Here is a 24,933-nt window from a genome sequence, read left to right on the forward strand (position 1 = left end):
CTTCAAAACACTGATATCATAAACACAGAGGATGAGATGATTTCGAGCTTGGGTGGACATATAACTAACTTTCTCTTGATATAAATTCAAGCTGCGCGGTTTATACGTTAAATGCCGTTTAAAACAAAGGAAATCAAAACGAAAATATGCTCAGAAATCCTCCGCACGTGAATAATCGCGCGCTCATCACGTGACTGTCGTTCGCAGTCATGGCCGACGACTACAGACGAAGCGTCGAGCTGGAGAGGAGGATTTTTGAGTTAGATAATAAGTGTGCCACTCTTCGGACGGAGAAACCAGGTAACTGGTAATCTTGCAGTCAATGGCGCAAATACAGACTCCTTTTGGTAAAGACAGGGCGTGTTTATAGGCCGAACAGGCCCGGTGTTGTCATAGTTAGCTTAGCCGCTCTGCGTTAGCATTCCTGCGAACCACAACAAACATTTTCCTGCTGCTCTGTCACCCTGTTAATACTACCGAGTGTTTATTAAATAGTTTATAATGTCGCTTCGTGACACATTCTAAACAGTGGGCTTCTATAAAGGTTAAAGTAAATTATTTTGAGCTGTATTTTCTAGTTTGTGTGTTGGCTAGCTAGTTATTTGCACTTAGTGAGTGAAGTTGCTAGCACATAAATGCACATAAAATATTAAATATTGCATATGTACACTGGCGGCCAAAAGTTTGGAATAATGTACTGATTTTGCTGTTTCGGATGGAAATTGGTACTTTAAGTGGCATTCAACTGATCACAAAGTATATTCAGGACATTACTGATGTAAAAAAACAAACAAACAAAAAAAAAAAACAGCACCATCACTATTTGAAAAAAGTCATTTTTGATCAAATCTAGACAGGCCCCATTTCCAGCAGCCATCACTCCAACACCTTATCCTTGAGTAATCATGCTAAATTGCTAATTTGGTACTAGAAAATCACTTGCCATTATATCAAACACACCTGAAAGCTATTTGGTTCATTAAATGAAGCTTAAAATTGTCTTTGTGTTTGTTTTTGTGTTGCCACAGTATGCAATAAACTGGTCAATTGTCTTAAGGTCAATATTCGGTCAAAAATGGCAAAAAAAAAAAAAGAAACCGCTTTCTCTAGAAACTCATCAGTCAATCATTGTTTTGAGGATTGAAGGTTATGCAATGCTTGAAATTGCCAAAAAAACTGAAGATTTCATACAAAGGTGTACACTACAGTCTTCAAAGGCAAAGGACAACTGACTCTAACAAGGACAGAAACAGATGTGGAAGGCCCAGATGTACAATCAGCCAGGAAGTTAAAGCTTGGTCACAAATGGGTCTTCCAAATGGACAACAACAAGAGGATAAGTACATCAGAGTCTCTAGTTTGAGAAATAGATGCCTCACATGTCCTCAGCTGACAGCTTCATTGAATTCTATCCGCTCAACACCAGTTTCATGTACAACAGTAAAGAGAAGACACAGGGGTGCAGGCCTTATGGGAAGAATTGCAAAGAAAAAGCCACCTTTGAAACAGAAATAAAAAAGAAAGGTTAGAGTGGGCAAAGAAACACAGACATTGGACAACAGATAATTGGAAAAGAGTGTTATGGATCTTAACCCCATTGAGCTTTTGTGGGATCAGCTAGACTGTAAGGTGCGTGAGAAGTGTCCGACAAGACAGCCACATCTATGGCAAGTGCTACAGGAAGCGTGGGGTGAAATGTCACCTGAGAATCTGGACAAACTGACAGCTAGAATGCCAAGGATCTGCAAAGCTGTCATTGCTGCACGTGGAGGATTTTTTTATGAGAACTCTTTGAAGTAGTTTAAGAAGTTCTGATTTTTTTATTTCTTTTTTTTTTTTTTTTTTTAAATTGTAATGGTAATTTTTCACGTTAATGTCCTAACTGTACATTGTGATCAGTTGAATGCCACTTTGGTGAATAAAAGTACCAATTTCTTTCCATAAGAGCAAAATCTGTACATTATTCAAACTTTTGGCCATCACGGTAGTTATAGCTGTTATCTGCCTTTGATGTGAAATTAGAGATGTAGTTACGACTTGCTTTTCAACAAACCTTGTGTTGTGGTTCAGTGGGCTGCTGTCATAATCTCATTTTAGTACGTAAAACCTAGTTTGCTTAAAACAGTCAAACTAAATGTAATGCTTAAGTGCACTTAGGTGTTGTAGGTTCTGCCAGTCATAAGTTAAACATAGTAATGCATTCTTGTGTTTTAATGGTTCTACTCTAATAATGAATGAAATAAAGGTTTTCAAGCATATGGGGGAAGTAATGCTCAGCAGGTTGAGCATAAAGTGCTTAAGTAGAATTTGAGAGGTCTTTTCAGTCATAGTGGCACTGAAATACGTCCTTTGTCATTAAATGTGATTACACCTTTATTACACATGTATTAATAGGGTAGGGTTGCAAAGGGGTGGAAAATTTCCTGTAAATTTCTGGAAACTTTCCTAAAACTTTCCATGGGAAGTTAAGCTGGGGAATTTTGGAAATATTGGAAAAAACTTTGGGCACTTGGCTATATGCTGCTGCATCTTTGTGGCATTCTTAACATAGGTCTTTGCACAGTATTTGCAAATGTACACAGCCTTCTGCATTGGCTGAGGTGAAATGTATCCACGCATCAGATGGCGCACGTGGCATTGTTCTGTCAAATAAGATTAGAAAAAAGCTTGTAAAAAAACAGTAATGCAGTGACATGCACAGATATATAAATAGTCTGCTAAACAGTTGGAATATTCTGGAATGGTAAAAATATTTTACAATTGATGCTGGACAAATGAATAGAAATAGGCTAGATGAATAGATGAACACTTCTCAATCAGCATGCTAAATCAAACTATAACCTACGTTCTTGTATGATAACAGAAAACTGGCTAGCAGAAGAAACAGCATCACAGTTGAGCTAGCTAGCACCATGATAGCTAGCCTCTTAAATTGTCAATGAAATGGTGTTAGCTAGCATACATTTAGCATATCTGATTTACTGGCTAGCTAGCTACTGTATAAACACATTTTGATTTAGTATTTGCCAGTTAAACTTTAATACCATAGATCAAATATATTTACCCTAGTAATATCATCAAAACTTACTTGACTGGATGTAGTCCTTGGGCTCAAATGCAGTAGTGTGGCTTCAATAGTCCTGCTGTAGTAAGTAGCCTGCAGTAAGTAGTGTGCTGTGTGCATGTGATTGAGGAAAGCGCAGGGTAGAAATTCAACTGAATTTGCATTAAATCTGGTTGTTTTATTCAAGATTATGCTGCAAGATTTTTTTTTTTGTTTGTTTTTTAACTACATTTAAGTTCCCTGTTATAGGCTAACTTGCAATTTTGCAAATTTCCAGTTTATTCCCATTAATTCCCATGGAAAGTTTCCAACTTTGAAAATTCCCGGAATTTTGCAACCCTATTAAAGGGTGAGTTAGTCTGTTTCGGAGCCTGATGCCACAAATTGATTTAGGGCAAATCATTGCAAGAAAAAAAGAATTGGTGCATGTAATGGAAAATATACAGTCAGACATTTACATACACTTGGGTTGATGTCATTAAAACTCATTTTTTAACCACTCCACAGATTTAATATTAGCAAACTAGAGTTTAGGCAAGTAATTTAGGACATCTACTTTGTGCATGACATCAGCTTTGCTTGACATCATGGGAAAATCAAAAGAAATCAGCTAAGATCTCCAAGTCTGGTTCATCCTTGGGAGCAATTTCCAAACGCCTCAAGGTATCATGTTCATCTGTACAAACAATAGTACGCAAATATAAACACCATGGGACCACGCAGCCATCATACTGCTCAGGAAAGAGATACATTCTGTCTCTTAGAGATGAATGTAGTTTGGTGCGAAAAGTGCTAATCAATCCCAGAACAACAGCAAAGGAGCTTGTGAAGATGCTGGAGGAATCAGGTAGACAAGTATCTATATCCACAGTAAAACGAGTCCTAAATTGATATAACCTGAAAGGCTGCTCAGCAAAGAAGAAGCCAATGCTCCAAAACCGCCATAAAAAAGCCAGACTACAGTTTGCAAGTGCACATGGGGACAAAGATCTTACTTTTTGGAGAAATGTCCTCTAGGCTAATGAAACTAAAATGTAACTGTTTGGCCATAATGACCATCGTTATATTTGGAGGAAAAAGGGTGAGGCTTGCAAAACAAAGAACACCATCCCAAACCTGAAGCATGGGGGTGGCAGCATTATGTTGTGGGGGTGCTTTGTTGCAGGAGGGACTGGTGCACTTCACAAAATAGATGGCAACATGAGGAAGGAAATTTATGTGGATATATTGAAGCAACATCTCAAGACATCAGCCAGGATGTTAAAGCTTGGTCACAAATGGGTCTTCTAAATGGACAATGACCCCAAGCATACCAACGGAGTTGTGGCAAAATGGCTTAAGGACAATAAAGCCAAGGTATTGGAGTGGCCATCACAAAGCCCTGACCTTAATCTGATAGAAAATTTGTGGGCAGAACTGAAAAAGCGTGTGCGAGCAAGGAGGCCAACAAACCTGACTCAGTCACACCAGTTCTGTCTGGAGGAATGAGCCAAAATTCCAGTGACTTATTGTGAGAAGCTTGTGGAAGGCTACACAAAACGTTTGACACAAGTTAAACAATTTAAAGGCAATGCGACCAGATACTGCCAAAGTGTATGTAAACTTCTGACCCACTGGGAATGTAATGAAAGAAAGAAATAATTCTCTCTACTATTATTCTGATATTTCACATTCTTAAAATAAAGTAGTGATCCTAACTGACCAAAGACAGGGAATGTTTTCTACAATTAAATGTCAGGAATTGTGAAAAACTGAGTTTAAATGTATTTGGCTAAGGTGTATGTAAACTTCTGACTCAACTGTAACCTTAATGGTTTTCTACAACAGCAAATCTACAACTTTAATGCTGTGTGACCTTTTGTGTTAGATATTTAAATATTGGGTTTTTTCTTTCCAGATGATGACTACTTACAGAATGCATCTTCTATACTAGACAAGTTGAAAAACTTTTACAGACATGGAGGAGAAAGCAACAGCCTCCCTAAACTGCTGCAGGACTTCACACAGGTACTTCACATAACACAGATCTTGCCTCCCTTTAAGCATGAGCTGTATTTTGACATCTTAGCCATATGTTCACAGGGTATATATACTATTTAAGACTTTGAAACGTTAAGTTATGTGGTAATTAAACAGTCAGTTGTTATATTAGCATACATAACAATTTGTAAGAACATTGTTCAGATTCAGGAAGAATATACTACAGAGTTGAGAAAGATGGAATTCTTTTTTCACAGGTTTATTTTCATGTTAGGACATTTTTAGACCAACAACTTTGCTAACATAAAGTAACAAGGTAACTGTTTTGCAAGGTAAACCTCATCAGTAGTCATTTTCACCAGATCTCTGGTATTGAGGATTATATGGCCCATTTTCTCCCCACATTTTTACAGGTTGTCTTGGACATTACATTCTATGAGGAAAATAAGCTTGTAGATCAGGAGTTTCCAGAAGACACTTCGCCTTTTAAAATTCAGCAGTTACTACAGGACTTGACAGAGCCAGAGGTGTTAGCAGGGCGCCTGGTGCCTGCTCAAGAGGTACTGTATTTCTTTATTTGTAGAGGATCTTTTCTTGACATGTTCATTTATTTTATTTATCACCATATTGCTGATTCAGAATAAGGCAAGCATCACTCTCGCTAGTTAATATTCCTGTTGACACACCTGTAGTTTTGTGTGGAAAGATACCATCATTTATTACATTCCTGAATGCAACAAATGCAAATGCATTGTTTTACAATTTACATTATTGCTGTTATGAAAACAGCCGTAATGTGTTCGGAGTGGTGTTGGACTAATCAGATGAAAATACTTCATGAATAGAGAACTTTTTGACATATTATGGCTCAATAGGATGACTGTGTTCCAAATGACATGAAGGTAAATTGGCATAGATTGAATAAGAAAACCCTTTATGCCTAAAAAGACTAATTAGTATCTTTCAAATTGTTCTTGGAAAGACTAACTTGTTCACTCTGTTTGCGAGGAACTCTTGTTTGGTTCTCTCTTTGTGATCAGGTGCAGTCTGTGCTGGGTCTGGAGCTGTTGGAGTGCCTATACTGGAGACGTGGGGCATTGTTATATATGTACTGTCACACACTACACCAGCGCAAGCAGTGGATTAAGAAGAACAAAGCCACATTCCTTAAGGTTTTTTCCCCAACCTCTCACTCCACAGTGCCTGTTTTAGTGGCCAAGATTTAAGTGTTGCAATGCTCCATGTCTTCACAGTGTCTTCAAGAAGGTGTGCGTTACCTTATGAGAATGTTGCAAGTAAGGAACTCAGTGAAGCTGAACGATGGTGTGGTTTTTCATGACTCTGCAACCGCCAATTTTCTGGCAGAAGGTACATCTTCGCAAATGTGCTTTCTGTTTTGAAATGCATCGCTTGTTGAGATTTTTTGTGGGGTTTGTTTGAAATTTGGAAACCAAAATGTCTATGCATGACATCCGATGTCTTAATGCTCACTTCTTTAGTTATGTCTACACTTAACAAAGTCTCTCTGTTTTAGCATAAGCTACTAGGTTATCAGTATGTTACATTTTTAGGTGTATTTCTGAAAGATGTTAATTTAAACCACACCTGTTGTGGTTTTATTCATGTATAGCAAGCAATTAGCTTTTCAAGATTAGTAGTGGGTTTACAATACATTTGTTTTTATATTTTTGCCTGAATTTATTAGCATTACATTTGCCATTTTATAAAAAATGATCTGCTTCATAACTCTGAAGCAGGCATGGCAGAGAACTTGTCGAACTTCTCAGTTCTGCCTGGAAGGAAATGTTTGAAAATCTGTACAGACATCTGTTGTTGTGAGCTTTTAAGTTGATGGGCAAGATATTATGAGATGCTAAGAAAAAATTTCTGTGCTCTACAATTCAACTTTTACTTATAATTTTTACTTTAAAAAACGAATTACAAAATAAAATGTTAGGTGTTTATGTTATTATATTCTTGTCAGAACTTACGAATTGAAATGAAATCAAATGTTTATTCCCCTTTCCTCCATTAGGTATCTTTTCTGATACTCACTTGCTTACTATGATGTACATTGGTGAGATGTGTTTCTGGGCAGTGAAATATGAGGACTGCAGCATGGACACCACAGAGCGCAAAGAGGATAGGCTTCATTTCCGGGATATTGGCACACAAATCCTGCATAAGTATGTGCTGGCATGTGAGGGGCCACTTCAGGGTCAGGGCTGGAACACAGAGAATGCCAAGGAGATCCTTAGTATTTTACAGTAACCCTGGAGAGAGCTTTGAGGAGAGGAGGTTCACAAAATATCATTGTTCTGAAGCTAGCAAAAAAGTAAACAAACAAACAAACAAAAAAAGATTAAAAAGGAAAAATACTGAAAACAAAAAAGGCACTTATCTTCCGGTCCAGACTTGTTTTCTGGATGTGTGTTTTCGCTGAGAATGTGGAATAATACTTCTAATGTAAAATATAAACAAATAACTATTTGTTTAAGAAAAATATACCAGCTGAGAAACATCACGCAATTCTTTTTATTTATTTTAATTTTTATTTATTTATTTTTAATTACATTTATATATGTTAAAAGAAATGGTACAAAGGAGGGGAGAATGCAGATATATGTTGCAAATTTAAGTATTCATGACCATTTTTATGCATGGACCTTTTTCTTTTTAATAACATCTTAGTATATGACACCTGTTTTGCTCACTTATTACAAGTTTCATCTTTATTCCTTTCGTTGACAAGATGTAATGTTCAGAGATGGGAATTTGGATATTTTGATAGTATACTTTTAAAAAGCTAAACTTTTTGGTCATATTCTTTTTAAAATGAAGTTCATATTTTGTTTTTTTATGTCTTCATCGAAAATAAATTTTGGGTTAAGAAATGTTGAAATATTATTGTGAGTGCTCATTTTTAATATTTTTAATCATGTCTCAAGGCTCTAGTAATTATCAAAAAGTCATAACCCTTTCTTTCTCAAAAAAAAAAAATGTTTTCGCACCACTATGTTCAGATAGTAAAATGAAATTAGTTCAGACTTTATCGAAGCATCAAGGAGTAGTAATGCAACATAATTTAAAGTGATAATTCTATACTGATTGTGGAACTTTGTTACCCTACATTAATAAGGAAATGCTTATGAATATTACACCAACACATTTATGGTGCTGGCATAATATTCATAAGGCAAGATCTTTTTCACATGTCTAACAATATACTTATACAATACTATTGGTTTGGTAATAATATGGCCAAATTGTAGGTGCTTGTAATAAATGGTAGTTTGTTTGTTTTTTTCCACTTAAAAACATAAGCTCATACTCGGTCTGAAAGGGCGCTGGGCGTTTAAAAAAAAAAAAAAAAAATACTACAATACCCACAATGCAATACTGTAAATGACGTTGCACACGCTCGTTTTGAAAAGACGAGAGACGTGTAATTTTGACAGTTCCGGGAAAAGCCATAGGGATGTCTGAGATTGCTCAAACTGAAATCGTGTCTTGTAGGAAAAGCAAGCAACTTTTTACGTTTTTGTTATAATAACAAGCTTGTACGCGTATAAAACTTGACGAAATAGATTTTTTTTTTTAACTCTTTCAAAACACCGTAATGCTGAGTCGATCTATAGTCGTGCAAAGTCTCAGGACTATTAGAGAAAGATTTTTTGACAGAAGACAGAGAAATTATGACCAACGTGATGCTCAGGATGAGCCAAATCATGACGTCACCGGCCCCTCTCTGGACAATCTGTCGGTAAGGCACGAGAGACTTTTTTTAACTATCCAAAGCGACTGTACTATATACTGCATACTATAATATACTTATATAAGGTAACATGGGGTAAGACGCCCCCCTTAAGAACAATGTTCATTTACTTATGTGAATCCAGGTCATGCTGAGTGACTCCAGTCAGGCTTCATAAGCAACCAATTGGCCCGGTAGCTAGGGAGGGTAGAGTCACATGGGGTAACCGCCTCCATGCTATTATGTGGTTCTCGCTCTTGGTGGGGCCTGTGGTGAGTTGTGGATGCCGTGAGAATAGTGTGAAGCCTCCACAGGCGCTATGTCTCCAGGGTAAGCCACGTGATAAGATGCGCACATTAAGGGTCTCAGACGCGGAGGCAACTGAGATTCGTCCTCCGCCACCACCAGACTTAGAGTGCATTGGGGATTTCCAAATTGGAGAGAAAAAAAAATGGTAACATTTTATATATATATATATATATATATATATATATATATATATATATATATATATATATATATTTATACTGTAGATAAACATGGCATGTACAGGATGATGATGCATCATCCAACATATTATCAAGGGAAATAAATAGGAACATTTGCTAATTTTGTTGTCATAGCACAAAATAAAAAATTATGAAAAGGGGCCATTTTACCCCACTAATGGGGCAAGATGACCTCCCCACCCCCACACACACACAAACACAAACACACACACACACACTTTAAGTTATAATGAATAGAGAAGATGTTTGAAATGTACTTCTAATGCATGGAAGTATTTAACAATAACCAAATAAGTTAATCATTATTAAAGTGAATAATAATGACACAAGAAACAACCTTCTTCCCCAGTTTTGGGGGGGGGGGGGCATCTTACCCCAAGGGTCTAACTTTAACTTGTCACTTCAAAATAAAAACAATACATTTTACTCAAAAAATCTAAATACATTACTGTGTCCACAGATCCCCCATTAACAAATAGACATAAAAAACGTTTACTATCCAACATATTAGAATGTCAAAGGTCACTATATTTTCTGATGACAAAAACAAAATTTGATAATTTAACCTCAAAAATGTTTGGATGGAATAAATATCACAAATGTTGAAATTCAGATGTAATATCAAGATTAAAAGGAACGCAGACATTCAATTAAGATTTTGAGATGAGATTTAGTGCCATCTACTGTATGGTCAGGAGAAAAGGTTGGGGGGGGGGGGTCACCTTACCCCCGGCGTCTTCCCCCATCTTACCCTACTGCTGTAGATACTGCACTACAGCTGTATAGTTGTGAAGGCCTGATGTTAATTATGTAGTGTTACTTATGTTTAAGCAACAACAATAAAAAAAATTTCTAAACTTTTTGTTTGTTTGTTTTTTGTATTATCTTAAACTTCACAGGTGGACATGCAGTTTCTCATTATGAGCTTTCTCTCTCCGCAAGACCTCTGCAGACTGGGAGGCACGAGTACATACTGGCGATCAATGGTTCGAGACCCTGTCCTGTGGAAGTACTTCCTTTTGCGTGACATGCCGCTCTGGCAGTCAGTTGATCATTTATCAATGCCTCAGGTCAAGCTCACTGACACATCTGTGCTGACTCACTCTGAGATGCAGCAGATTGATTATATGGCAGAGTAAGGGCACAAAGTTGGGGCAGACGGCACTACAATCAATGGCAGAAATTAATTGAACACTTATTGTTGTGCATGGACACCAGGGTTGTTTAAAGTTCAGAATTTCAAAATTAACTCCCTTTCAGTTCATGAGTTGGAATTTGAATTGATTTGGCCATGCCCCACAGGAAGTTGAATTGGAATCTGAATTGAAAATATTAGGAAGTGGAATTTACTGAATTGCAGTTAGAAGAAATTTAACACAGTCACACAACACAATTTCATATAGTCCAAAACACATTTTGTGACCAATAATAGTGTTTTTGTGTGTGTGTGTGTGTGTGTGCCAAGTATTCCTATTTATTCCCTAATAGGTAAAATTAAATTTTTAAACTTATAACATTTCTCTCTCTCTAAAAAAAAAAAACATTTTTAATTAACATAGCCATCAAAATAATTTGTTTTTGCTGTACAGCACCAGAAATGGTCCACCACATTGTTTTTTAGATAACTTCATAAAAATAGTTTCAAAATTTGAATCTATTGATTGTTTAATATATTGAGCAAATAAGAGCATTCCTGGAAATGAAGTGTTCTTCCACCATGGTCCACAAAATAAAAATATATTAAATATAGTGTACTGAAATACAAATTTGTATAGGTGGCATTTTGGACATTGTTACATTTTATTATATTTATTATTGATTATAAAAACTGTAAAAAGTGATATGTTCATAAAATTAAGAAAGTAAGTTTGCATTGCTTTTTTTTTAAGTTGGATTAATCTACTTCATTTTAAGTAAATTAACTGAACTTAAAATGTCAGCCTGCCATGACTTCTACATAGTAGCTGTACATATTACATAATAACTACATATTTAAATTAAGTTAACTTTAAAGAAGATTGCTTAAACTCTGTCATCTCAGTCCTATGACAGTTGCTTCCTTTATTTACATGGTTTTAAACTGTTCAGTATCCTGAGCATCTCATGCACGTTTCTATAAACATAAGTTTCATGGAGAGCTTGCTGTCTTACATCAATCATATCACATTTTTACTCATCACATGAACTCTTATGTGAGTTCTTCAAATATATTTAGCATTTTGCAATGGCGCCCACAGACCTCGACACTTGGTACATTAAACATGACAATGGTAACGATCAATAAATGGATAATTTTATTAGAGAAACTCATCCTGACATCGCAAAACAATAAGTTACCTACTGTGACAACAATATCAACAACAACAATGTAAATAAAACCATGCAAATGGCCAAACAATGCAACCATATTATTCATGCCCCAGTGTATGCTGGGAAAAGGGTAAATGGGACTGAACTACTTTTGTGTAGGCCAATTTAAACTCAAATAAATGCATTAATGCAACTCGCTGCTGTGCATGTTGATTTGACTAAGGATGTTGAAGTAGAAAAGCTGCATTGAGATGCATTACTTGTGTTCCTTAAAGTTGCTACGCCCAAAAAACTACAATAATTATGTAAATATTTTAATGATTTTTCAGCATTGTTTACCAAGAACAATCTAAACTTTAAAACAGTCATATGAATTTCTTTTAATTTAATTCCAATTTATTTCTACTTAAATTCAAATTGCAATTCTACATCCTTTTTGTTTCCTCAATTCAAATGCAGTGATGCACAACCCTGATGGACACATTGCATAAGAATGTCTAAAAAAAATAAAAGATGTTAATAAAATAAAACAATAATACTATACTATACTATATTATATAAATAAAATAATTTATTTCAGTTGGGTACCTTTTACTGCACCCACAGGTATCTACGGGTCTGCCCAGCATGTCGAAACCAATGGCGACGTCAACCCAGTTCAGCATTTGAGTCTGTGACTTCCTTCTTCCAGTCCCTTGTACCAGTTGCAGAGCCACAGTTTGCCATGTTCGGCCCTGGGCTTGAGCAGTTAGAGGTTTCCCTAATGACTAAGATCATGCATTCTCCTGATGTACTGCCTATTGCAGGAATACCTCAACGTCAGATCGATGGTGCCAAATCATTACTCACACTTATTCAACAGTTATGAAAAACGGAATAAATGCTGGTTGTAAGTGTTGTGCATGCTTTTTGTTGATCTGACCTATTTTTGTTTTTCTCAGGCATTGGATCTGGAATCAGTTTTAAGTACAAAGATCAGCACAGATTCAATATTATAACTTTGTATTCGACCAACAGGTGAGAAATACGGTATTATTTTTTCAATAAGAAATGTAAACTACACTGAAAATAGTGTTACTCTAGAAATGTGCTGCAATTGGTAACCATTAAATTAACTGGTTTGATTCAAGTCAAAAATATTATTATTATTATTATTATTATTATATGTCTGAGTCAACCTGAATATATTAGGCTACACCAGGAAACTCGTTTTAAGGGTTAGATCATGTAGAAATAGCTCTTTAAGGTAACAAATGCAGGTTACCCAAAACATGTTGTGGATGTGATTTTAAGAAGTTTTATTGGAGTTGATATCAAAATGAGTCACATAGTAAATTGTTTGAATGGGAATCTGTGTCTTGATCTAGGACAGAGAGAGAGAGGGCTCGCCTGGAGCAGCTCAGTCTGCGCAGTAAGCTCTTTGTCTATCAGGAGGGTAGTGAGTGCAATACGCCCTTAAGTCTCAACCCTATGTTTAATCAAGTTTGTGAAGTTGTTAATGGATTCATCTTTGTGGCAAATGCTGAGACTGAAAGAGGTATGATTGTCCTAAATAAATATACATACTATGTTTTGTTACATACTCCCAAAAATTAAAATTATGTAATCATTTACTTACCCTCATGTTGTTCCAAATCCATATGACTTTCTTTCTTTTCTGTGGAAGACAAAAGGAGATGTTGGCAGAATGTTAGCATCATGTCACCATTCACTTACAGTATGTTGTATGGAAAACAAGATGCAATGAAAGTGAATGGTGACTGAGACTAACATTCTACCTAACATCTCCTTATGTGTTCCATGGAAGAAAGAAAGTCATACAGGTTTGGAACACCATGAGAGTGAGTGAATGATGACAGATTTTCGTTTTGGGTGAACTATACAGTACTGTGCAAAAGTTTTATGCACTTTTGAAAAATGTTGCATATTGAGGATTCCTTCAAAAATAATGCCATAAATAGTTTTCATTTATCAATTAACATCATACAAAGTCCAGTAAACATAAAAAACACATAAATCAATATTTGGTGTGACCACCTTTGCCTTCAAGACAGCACCAATTCTCCTAGACCTGGACACAGTTTTTCTTGGTTGTTGGCAGATAGGATGTTCCAAGCTTCTTGGAGAATTCGCCACAGTTCTTTTATTTATTTAGGCTGTCTCAATTACTTCTGTCTCTTTATGTAATCTCAGACTGACTCGATGTTCAGAGGGGAACTCTGTGGGGCCCATGCCATCTGTTGCAGGGCTCCCTGTTCTTCTATTCTATTCAATTTGCAAAAAGAGGGTTTGGGAGAATAAAATGTATTTTTCCTATTAACACATTAAAGCTGAATATATAAATAACAATCTTAAGACAAATGTTTTTGTTAAACATCTTAAGTGCCTAAAACTTTTGCACAGTACTGTACATTTAAGCATCTAATGTACAGTATAACAAAGATGCTTTGGTATTGCTAACCCGATCTCATGAAAATTCGTACATATTTTACGAGTTGGCTATTTCGTATGATTTCATTCATACGATTTCATCACGTGCAAATGCCCGGATGTGTAATGCGGAAGTAAGCTCGAGGTCTGTGCACGAGGTGTCAAGGACATGTTTGTTAATATTATGCCCTTACCCAAACCCCTTATCGAAACCTAACCGATCAGTAGAGTGTGTAAACATAAAGCAAGTAATTGTCGCATATTAGATGAAAACGATGTCCAGCGACGTCATTGGCTGTAGTGAAATTCACACGAGTGCAGTCGTACGATATCATACGAATTAGCCAAATTTAGAAAAGATGTACGAATCCTTACGATTTCGCTGTGAGAGTGTGTTGGTATTGCTCATGTCTTTTTTTTTTTTTTGTCAAAATAGGAGCAAATATGTAAATATTTGCTCTGACAACAATTTGATTCAGTTATGATTCTTTACTAAGTGATGCACCTTAAAATCTAAGAATTTGGTCTATATTGCTTTTTTTAATGCAAAAGACAGAAATGTACAGTATTTGGAGGGACAATCAAATCCCCACTTGAAGTATACGGGGGATCTGGATTTGGTGAAATTTAAACTCAAAGTAGATCAAGAATTGCATTTTGCACAACAATTCATATGGTATTACTGCCATTTCAAATCAAATCAAATCAAATCAAATCACTTTATTGTCACACAGCCATATACACGAGTGCAATGGTGTGTGAAATTCTTGGGTGCAGTTCCGATCAACATAGCAGTCGTGACAGTGATGAGACATATACCAATTTTCAATAACATCAAATTAACACAACGCAATTTAAACATCTGTTATACATAATTAAACTCGACTTAAAACATCATTTTAACACAACACAATTTAAACATCTGTTATACATAATTACACTCAACTTAAAACATCAAATTAACACAACACAATTTAAACATCTGTTATACATAATTACACAACTTAAAACATCAAATTATCACAACACAATTTAAACATCTGTTATACACAATTACACTCAACAATATACAAATAATAACATACACTGTACAGTATACAATATGCTGTTTTTGTTTTTTTTGTTTTTTTTTGTTTTGTTTTTACTATATAGATACTATATAGATACACATTATTCAATAAAAATTAAAATATATATGAAAAAAGTATATATATAGAATGTACAGTATTGTACTGTATTGACATTCAGGCTGTCGGTTGATAGTCAGTTGTTAAGAGAGACATAATATAATGACAGTAATATAATTTATGACAGTCCGGTGTGAGATAAAAGAGTAATAAAGTGCAGGGCTGATGTATTTTGATCGTGGGAGATCAAGAGTTCAGAAGTCTGATTGCTTGGGGGAAGAAGCTATCATGGAGTCGGCTGGTGCGGGTCCTGATGCTGCGATACCGCCTACCTGATGGTAGCAGTGAGAACAGCCCATGGCTCGGGTGGCTGGAGTCTCTGATGATCCTCCGAGCTTTTTTCACACACCGCCTTGTATATATTTCCTGGAGGGAGGGAAGCTCACCTCCGATGATGTGTTTGGCAGTTCACACCTCCCTTTGCAGTGCTTTGCGGTTGTGGGCAGTGCTATTGCCGTACCAGGCGGAGATACAGCCAGTCAGGATGCTCTCCACAGTGCAGGTGTAGAACCGTGTGAGGATGTGGCGGTTCATTCCAAACTTCCTCAGCCGTCTCAGGAAGAAAAGGCGCTGATGAGCCTTCTTCACAACGACTTCAGTGTGGACGGACCATGTGAGTTCCTCAGTGATGTGGACACCCAGGAACTTGAAGCTGCTGACTCTCTCCACTGGTGCTCCATTGATGGTGATTGGACTGTGTTCTCTGTCTTTTCTCCTGAAGTCCACCACAAGCTCCTTTGTCTTACTGACGTTGAGGGAGAGGTTGTGCTCCTGACACCAGTGTGTCAGAGTGTGCACCTCCTCTCTGTAGGCTGTTTCATCATTGTCAGTGATCAGACCTACCACCGTCGTGTCATCAGCAAACTTAATGATGGCATTGGAGTTATGTGTTGCCACACAGTCATGTGTGTACAGGGAATACAGTAGTGGGCTGAGAACACAGCCCTGCGGGGCTCCAGTGTTGAGGGTCAGTGATGAGGAGATGTTGCTGCCTATTCTAACCACCTGGCGTCTGCTTGACAGGAAGTCCAGGATCCAGCTGCACAGTGAGCTGTTTAAGCCCAGAGCCCGGAGTTTCTCATCTAGCTTGGAGGGCACTATGGTGTTGAATGCTGAGCTGTAGTCTACAAACAGCATTCTCACATAAGTGTTCTTTTTTTCCAGGTGGGAGAGAGCAGTGTGTATTGTAGATGCAATGGCATCATCAGTGGAGCGGTTGTTGCGGTAAGCAAACTGCAGCGGGTCAAGATTGAGTGGTAATACAGAGCAGATGTAATCTCTGATTAGTCTCTCAAAACATTTGCTGATGATGGGGGTCAGAGCAACAGGACGCCAGTCATTTAAACAAGTTATGTTCGATTGTTTTGGAACAGGCACAATGGTGGATGTTTTAAAGCATGTGGGGACTACAGACAAAGAGAGGGAAACGTTGAAAATGTCCGTAAAAACACCAGCCAGCTGGTTCGCGCACGCTCTGATGACGCGGCCCGGAATGCCGTCTGGACCCGCGGCTTTGCGGATATTCACCCGTCGGAAGGATCGGGTTACATCCGCTACAGAGACGGAGAGTGAACTAACCTCTGTAGCTTCGGCCGTGAGAGCTCTCTCCGCGAGGGCGGTGTTATTTCCCTCGAAACGAGCATAAAAAGTATTTAGCTCATCCGGTAGAGAGGCAGCGGTGTTCATGGCAGAGTTTTTATTCCCTTTAAAGTCCGTGATGATGTTAATTCCCTGCCACATGCTTCTAGAGTTGGTGGTGTTAAACTGTCCTTCAATCTTACTCCTGTACTGGCGTTTTGCTGTTTTGATAGTTTTTCGGAGGGCATAACTGGCTTGTTTATGCTCCTCCGCGTTCCCGGAATTAAAAGCGGAGGTCCGCACATTAAGTGCCGCGCGAACATCGCTGTTGATCCACGGCTTCTGATTCGGATAGATTCGCACAGTTCTGGTCGGAATCACTTCCTCTACACACGTTCTGATGAAACACATTACGCTATCAGCGTAAAGCTCGATGTCGTCATCAGAGGCAGACCGGAACATCTCCCAGTCCGTGCGATCAAAACAGTCTTGTAGCGTAGAGTCTGATTGGTCCGACCAGCACTGGATCGTTCTGAGGGTGGGTGCTTCCTGTTTCAGTTTCTGCCTGTAAGCGGGCAGAAGCAGAATGGAAGAGTGGTCCGATTTGCCAAATGGTGGGCGGGGGAGGGATTTGTAGCCATCCCGGAACGGAGAGTAACAATGGTCCAAAACCCGGTCCCCTCGTGTGTTGAAACTAATGTGCTGGTGGTATTTTGGTGCGACTGATTTTAAACTGGCTTTATTAAAGTCCCCGGTCACAATGAACGCGGCCTCAGGGTGCGCGGTTTCCTGCTCACTTATACTCCCATACAGTTCCTTGAGTGCCCGGTCTGTGTCGGCTTGTGGGGGAATGTACACAGCAGTGATAATGACCGCTGTGAATTCCCTCGGTAGCCAGAATGGTCGACACAGAAGCATAAGAAATTCCAGATCAGGAGAACAGAAAGACTTGATGGAATGTACGTTCCTCTGATCACACCAGGATTTGTTGATCATAAAACATACACCACCTCCTCTAGTTTTACCTGAGAGGTCTTTCGCTCTGTCCGCTCGGAGCATGGAGAACCCCGCGGGTTCAATGGCTGAGTCTGGAATCTCCGCAGACATCCAAGTTTCCGTAAGGCAGATAACGCAGCAGTCCCTCGTCTCTCGTTGGAAAGAGATCCGCGCTTTCAGCTCGCAGAGCTTGTTATCCAGAGACTGAACATTTGCCAGTAGAATAGTGGGTAGCGGGGGTCGATTTGCGCAGCGTCTTACTCTGATGAGAACGCCGGCTCTGTTTCCCCTTTTCCTCCTGCGTTTCCGCGGCCGTGCTGCCCAGACAAAGGGCTCCGCTTGCGTGTTTGTAAACAGCGGGTCGGCATTGAGGAATGTGAAGTCCGGTTTACGGTGTGAGATCGCTGAGCCAATGTCCAAAAGTGTTTGTCTGTCGTAGACAATAAGGCAGACAACATCCAAGACAAAAAACATAAGAATTGTAAACAAAACAAACAAACCATTGCTATGTTGTGTCGGAGCTCGCAACGCAGCAGCCATACTCGGCGCCATCTTGAGTCCAAAACATCTATTTAATCCATTTAAATGGATTATTGTATTCTGTAATTGATGCATTGAAATTCCATTGTCAGATTGGTGCATTACAGTGCATTAATACATTTTACACCCCTAGTGTCAATCTTGTATTGTTCACTTGGTGAAACACCATTAGTTCAGTCTTAGTTCAAGCATCAAGGTGAGATAATTAAGAAAGCACAATGATATACAGTCCAGTCTTAAGCATATCCTCATAGTGTTTTCTGTGTGTATGTCTTTCTTTTTCTTTCTTATTTTGGAGGATCTGACAAAGAATGGGAGGAGGAAATTGCTCAGATCAGGGTCATGTTAGACCCTGTGGTAGGTGCTGTTCCCCGGCCTCTCCTGGTGCTCGCCTGCGTGTCTAGAGAGACAGTAGACAGCCGCAGGATACCATGTGTGACTGTGGCCCATCAGCTTCAGCTCTGCTCACTGCCCAACTCTTGGATGGTAAGAACAGCATATGGAAAGGAAAGGGCCATTTAGTATTCTAATGTGCTATAAATTTTAATTATAAATTACATGTTTGAACTGTTTTTAACCCTTTCCATGTATCAGATAATCAAATAATTTCTAGGCACTGTATGATCACAGTGCATTTTGATCATACTGACATGTCCAAGAAATTAATATGGTACCCTAGACTAGAGTATACTCAGCCTGTAAAGGAAAAGTAATATTAAACGTAAAATTGAATGTTTTAAAATGTGTTTTGTCAAACTGTAGGTACAAGACACTGCTGCAGAAACACTAACAGGACTGCTGGATGGTATTGATTGGCTATTGAGACACTCTGGAGTTAAGATATGACCACCAAGACTGTTATGAATCTGCAGGATGTAACTACCATATAATAGAGGTCTTTCAAACATCTTATTATCAGTAACGTAAGATTGCACTATATAAGATGGTTCTAACTTGGAGTTTATTTTTCATGTACAATACCGTGGACCAATTTAAACTTTTTGTAATATATTCCATGCACTTTTATAGTGAATTTCAGTCAACACTTTCCTGTTATACAGCCCTTTTTACTACTTGCTAATTATGTTTGCTTTAAGGTGTATTCTAATCATTTAGATTAATTTTTTGCAGTATAAAATACATTTTTAAATTCTTGTTATTGTTTGTATTGTTTTGTTGTTATTATTTATTTGTTTAGCTCCGTAAAACTGAATATGGTTTCATAAATATAATATGGAGCTATCTTTGGTACTTATGTAATGAAAGTTTTAAGTTTGTAATAAAGATAGAATGATAGTTCAATTCTCAGTTGTTCAATTCACTGTGTATTAGATCATTTTTGTCTTGAGCATTTCAACTATGAAAGGTATGTCCCCTCTTTTGTCCACAAAGAGGCAGTAGCGTCAGCTTTATAAGAGGTTTGTTGGCAACAATAAGAACATTGACCTAGCATAACCTCATCATCCTGCTGGCCAGTTTTAGTCAGGGTGGAGGTCATCCATTGGCCAGTGTTCCAGAGATATTTAGCTATTGCTTTGTCTCTGTCTTTTCTTTGTTGCCGACTCCCTGTTTTCTTCTCGGTTTAATTAAAATGAAAGCCAGCTTATGCTTTAGGCATTTTGCAAAGGCAATATGCTAAACTACATAATTAAGCTTATCCCAAAGTTCAGACTTACTAAAGGCCACACTGTCATTCTGAGGCTCTTGAATTAGTAAGACAGGGCAAAATAGGAAGACAAAGGTTGCTTTTGCCACTCACGGTCTCTGCCAGTTTCATAAGATATGTCTTTGTTTTTTTTTCCCTCTCTCCAAAACATTGATAAAAGGTTGAGCGTTTTAATGGTTTGACAGGTACTTCTCTGGAGTTTTATTTTCAAGCACTAAGCACATGTCCTGATTTTATTTGTCAAAACCCATTCCGAAATAAGTTTATTTTAATATATATTAAATTATATTTAGTCCTTTTGTATTTCCCAGGAGGAAAAAAACAGTTTCTCTGGCAATCTCTTATTCTTCACCCAAAATGACTATGTACAGCAACAATCATTGGCTCGGAAAAAGGCTGTTTTATAATGAAATTGTAATTGCTTCAGTTTGGATGCATTAAATCTAACCTGAATGGAAGAAATGGCTGCTTGTCTGTAGTCAGATTTATCATAATGGAGAAAGTGGTGACCTTTCCTCATATTAAACATTTCTCTTTCATCTCATCCAAAGCTCTTGCAAGCTGTTTTCCTCCACACACTTCACTCTCGCTCATTTTGTTAATCCTCTTAGCAAGTCAAACCCTAAGTTGTCTGCTCCAAATAAGAAATCTTTTAAGATCAGATTTTATTATTATTTTGGTCGATTTACTTGGCTTGCATTGATTATTTTGAAGATAAAATGCATCATAACTGTTTGACTATTAACATTGTAACAATTCAGTATCTGGTAATACCAAAAGAAAATAATAATAACAAACAGTGTGTGTGTATGTATGTATGTGTGTGTGTGTGTGTATATATATATATATATATATATATATATATATATATATATATATATATATATATATATATATATATATATATATATATATATATATATACACATACACACACACACACACACAGTACTGTGCAAAAGTTTTAGGCACTTGTGAAAAACTTTCAAAGTGAGGATTTCTTAAAAAAAATAATGACATAACGTCATACAAAGTCCAGTAAATAGAAAAAGAGCTAAATTAATATTTGGTGTGAACACTTTTGCCTTCAAAACATCACCAATTCTCTTACTTACACCTGGATACAGTTTTTCTTGGTTGTTGGCAGATAGGATGTTCCAAGCTTCTTGGAGAATTCACCACAGTTCTTTTATTTATTTAGGCTGTCTCAATTGCTTCTGTCTCTTCATTATAATCACAGACTGACACAATGTTCAGAGGGGAACTCTGTGGGGCCCATGCCATCTTTTGCAGGGCTCCCTGTTCTTCTATTCTATTCTATTTGCAAAAGGAATGTTTGGGAGAATAAAATATATATCTCCCATTAACACATTAAAGGTGAATATATAAATAACCATCTATATATATATATTCTCAATTGGAGATGGACAGGACTGTAGTCAGGCCAATCTAGCACCTGCACTCTCTGCTTATTCGGCCATCTTTTTTGGAATTTGGGGTTGTGTGTATATATACAGGTGCATCTCAATAAATTAGAATGTTTTTGACAAATTAGACATTCTAATTTATTGAGATGCACCTGTATATATATATATATATATATATATATATATATATATATATATATATATATATATACATACACTGATCAGCCACAACATTAAAACCACCTGCCTAATATTGTGTAGGTCCCCCTCGTGCCAAAACAGCACCAACCCGCATCTCAGAATCCGATTGTACAGAGCGGTTATCTGAGTTACCGTAGACTTTGTCAGTTCCAACCAGTCTGGCCATTCTCTGTTGACCTTTCTCATCAACAAGGCATTTCTGTCCACAGAACTGCCGCTCACTAGATGTTTTTTGTTTTTGGCACCATTCTGAGTAAATTCTAGAGTGTGTGAAAATCCCAGGAGATCAGCAGTTACAGAAATACTCAAACCAGCCCATCTGGCACCAACAATCATGCCATGGTCCAAATCACTGAGGTCACATTTTTTTCACCCATTTTGATGGTTGATGTGAACATTAATTGCTCCTGACCCGTATCTTCATGATTTTATGCACTGCACTGCTACCACACGATTGGCTGATTAGATAATTGCATGGGTGATTGTTGGTGCCAGATGGGCAGGTGGTTTTAATGTTGTGGCTGATCGGTGTATAAACATAAATATATATATATATATATATGACAAGACAGAAGCAATTGAGGCAGCCTAAATACATAGAACTGTGGCAAGATCTTTATGATGCTTGGAACAACCTATAGAATCTGCCAACAACCTTGAAAAACTGTGTGCACATGTACCTGGGAGTTGGTGCTGTTTTAAAAGCATGGGGGATTCACAAAATATTGATTTAGTTTTCAATTTTCTGCACTTTATTAACTGATAAATAGAAATTATTCGTGGTATTATTTTTTAAAACATCCTCACAATACTAAAGGTTTTTAACTGCCTAGAACTTTTGCTCAGTAATATAGTCCTTTGTATAAATATATAATATGTTATGCAATTCCGTTTACATTCCTGTTAAGACAATTTGCATTTAATTTTGACTGGACAGCAGGCCTGGAATTTTTCTTTAAATTATTTACTTCTGTGAAAACAGTTTATTTCAACATTGTGCCCTCATGTCTGGTTCATAAATAGACCAACTAAGAATAATATTCCATCATAGGAAGTTATGCAAGAAAAATAATCAATCATGTTCAATCAAACCACATTTTATCTCATTGGAACATGTTGGAAGTAGCAAAGTGGACATGAAAATGGTACACTGTGTTTCACTTTGGTAATGGATGTAACAGAACAAAATGTTCTTGTTTTGTTTTTTGTTTTGTAAGAGTCTTGATATTATCACACAATGAAATCCATGGCCACATTTAGACTGGGGGGTCAGAAAATACGGAAACATTTCAATTTGTGGGCTGAATTTCATCTAGGTCTGTGGTCATTTTGGTGCAATTTAGCTCTATCAAACACTTCAGCAGCATGAATACCTGAGGAATTGCATAAATCCCATGCATCTCTGAGGCAGAGGTCCAGAGATAAAGAGATGGGTCAGGGACAGTGTGACTAACATGAACACTCATGTGTAAATAGATTGTTTTTTCTCTAACAGCATGTTGTTTTTATTTGTTTTTTTTCAGCAAATATAAGTCCTATTTTATCTTTTGATGATATCTCAGGTATATCCACCAGCATTGTTCCCCTCACACAAAGGTACAAAATTTAGCATTAGCGATACTGCTACATTTTAGAGGTAGGTCTCTACATTTTGTGGGAATTTTGTGCCAGACCTTACCTTTATGTCTTATGAATTTGGACACAATATAGTTAAAAGGATAGTTCACCCAAAAATGAAAATTCTCTCATCATTTATTCACACTCATGCCATACACATATGTGTTTGACTTTATGTGCAAAAACAAAGGTTTTTAGAGGAATATCTCATCTCTGTAGTTCTGTAAAATGCAATTCAATGGTTTAGAGAACTTTAAAGGTCCAAAAAGCATATAAAGGTAGCATAAAAGTAATCCATAAGACTCCAGTGGTTAAATCTATATCTTCTGAAGTGAAATGATAGGTGTGGGTGAGAAACAGATCAATATTTAAGTCTTTATAAAAATTTTTTTTTTTTTTTACAATCAATCTCTACTTTTACATTCTTCTTTTTTTGTTTTACAATTTATGCTACTTGGCAGGGAGGATAATTTATAGTAAGGACATAAACATTGATCTGTTTCTCACTCACACCTATCATATCACTTCAGAAGACATAGATTTAACCACTGGAGTCTTATGGATTACTTTTATGCTGCCTTTATATTCTTTTTGAAGCTTCAAAGTTCCGGACACCAATCACTGGCATTGTATGGACCTACAGAGCTGAAATATTCTTCTGAAAATCTTCATTTGTGTTCTGCAGAAGAAAGAAAGTCATACACATCTGGGATGGCATGCGTGTGAGTAAATGATGAGAGAATTTTCATTTTTGGGTGAACTATCCATTTAAGGTTGGATGATGGATTAATGTAATTTGTACACTTGACTGTGTTCCCTCGCTGTACCCCCCCCCCCCCTCTCTTCTTTATCACTCATCTTTTTCACTGCTAATTATGATTAAATGTCCTATTTGTATTCCTTAATGTTAATCTTCATTAGGATCATCCGTGCACAAAAATATATGAGGGAATAATTTCATTTGCATACTGTATTGAAAGTGACAAGGACAGAGATGCAAATTGTTTTGTTTTTACCCACTCAATGGGTAACAGCCGGTGGGTAAAAACATCTCTTCTGAGTCCACAAGAGTGCAGCATTCTGGGCTGGTGTTGCAGGATGTGACTACTATAGAATTACTTCTATATCTTCACTAAATACTGAATCCCTCAGATTTTAGCTCTGGAGAGTCAAGGTCAAACATTTTTAAAATACAAAAAATAATTTTTTTAAATTCAAAATTACAAAATTACTACCACTACAACAGCAAAAATGGTATAAGTAATCAAATTATTTGTAAGACTGTAAGCCTTAAAGTTACTGAGGTACTGCCCTTGAGACATCTCCCCTTATGTTGCTTTTTTAACATACATATATACAGGTGCATCTCAATAAATTAGAATGTCGTGGAAAAGTTCATTTATTTCAGTAATTCAACTCAAATTGTGAAACTCATGTATTAAATAAATTCAATGCACACAGACTGAAGTAGTTTAAGTCTTTGGTTCTTTTAATTGTGATGATTTGGCTCATATTTAACAAAAACCCACCAATTCACTATCTCAAAAAATTAGAATATGGTGACATGCCAATCAGCTAATCAACTCAAAACACCTGCAAAGGTTTCCTGAGCCTTCAAAATGGTCTCTCAGTTTGGTTCACTAGGCTACACAATCATGGGGAAGACTGCTGATC

At 37.2% G+C, this 24,933-nt stretch overlaps 2 protein-coding genes across 3 annotated transcripts; both read left to right on the forward strand.

The window, feature by feature from the left end:
• Positions 1-64: 64 nt before the first annotated feature.
• On the forward strand, positions 65-7,946 carry LOC127424386 (RAB7A-interacting MON1-CCZ1 complex subunit 1-like). The gene is made up of 6 exons (XM_051669545.1): positions 65-300; positions 4,962-5,071; positions 5,458-5,604; positions 6,085-6,216; positions 6,298-6,412; positions 7,080-7,946. The coding sequence occupies exons 1-6, from the start codon at positions 210-212 to the stop codon at positions 7,313-7,315; spliced, it is 831 nt and encodes a 276-aa protein (XP_051525505.1). The 5' UTR covers positions 65-209; the 3' UTR covers positions 7,316-7,946.
• A 151-nt stretch (positions 7,947-8,097) lies between these two features.
• LOC127424383 (F-box only protein 4-like) lies at positions 8,098-20,478 on the forward strand. 2 transcript variants are annotated; one of them, XM_051669536.1, is made up of 7 exons: positions 8,098-8,807; positions 10,207-10,442; positions 12,224-12,447; positions 12,559-12,634; positions 12,985-13,154; positions 18,647-18,834; positions 19,111-20,478. In XM_051669536.1, exons 1-7 carry the CDS (start codon positions 8,664-8,666, stop codon positions 19,192-19,194), a joined length of 1,122 nt encoding a protein of 373 aa, XP_051525496.1. In that variant the 5' UTR covers positions 8,098-8,663; the 3' UTR covers positions 19,195-20,478. The 2 variants fall into 2 exon arrangements, with proteins under 2 accessions (XP_051525496.1, XP_051525497.1); XM_051669537.1 differs by having other exon boundaries at positions 18,659-18,834.
• Positions 20,479-24,933: the final 4,455 nt, after the last annotated feature.

This window comes from Myxocyprinus asiaticus, chromosome 33, assembly GCF_019703515.2.
Source record: "Myxocyprinus asiaticus isolate MX2 ecotype Aquarium Trade chromosome 33, UBuf_Myxa_2, whole genome shotgun sequence".
NCBI classification, from domain to species: Eukaryota; Metazoa; Chordata; class Actinopteri; order Cypriniformes; family Catostomidae; genus Myxocyprinus; species Myxocyprinus asiaticus.

What these genes read in the sequence shown, in the direction of transcription:
- LOC127424386 (XM_051669545.1), top strand. Translation starts at nt 210, where the DNA reads ATGGCCGACGACTACAGACGAAGCGTCGAGCTGGAGAGGAGGATTTTT. An exon ending in TCTTCGGACGGAGAAACCAG is followed by an intron (nt 301 to 4,961) that starts GTAACTGGTAAT and finishes TTTTCTTTCCAG; the next exon opens with ATGATGACTACTTACAGAAT. An exon ending in TGCTGCAGGACTTCACACAG is followed by an intron (nt 5,072 to 5,457) that starts GTACTTCACATA and finishes ACATTTTTACAG; the next exon opens with GTTGTCTTGGACATTACATT.
- LOC127424383 (XM_051669536.1), top strand. Translation starts at nt 8,664, where the DNA reads ATGCTGAGTCGATCTATAGTCGTGCAAAGTCTCAGGACTATTAGAGAA. An exon ending in CCTCTCTGGACAATCTGTCG is followed by an intron (nt 8,808 to 10,206) that starts GTAAGGCACGAG and finishes TAAACTTCACAG; the next exon opens with GTGGACATGCAGTTTCTCAT. An exon ending in ACCTCAACGTCAGATCGATG is followed by an intron (nt 12,448 to 12,558) that starts GTGCCAAATCAT and finishes TGTTTTTCTCAG; the next exon opens with GCATTGGATCTGGAATCAGT.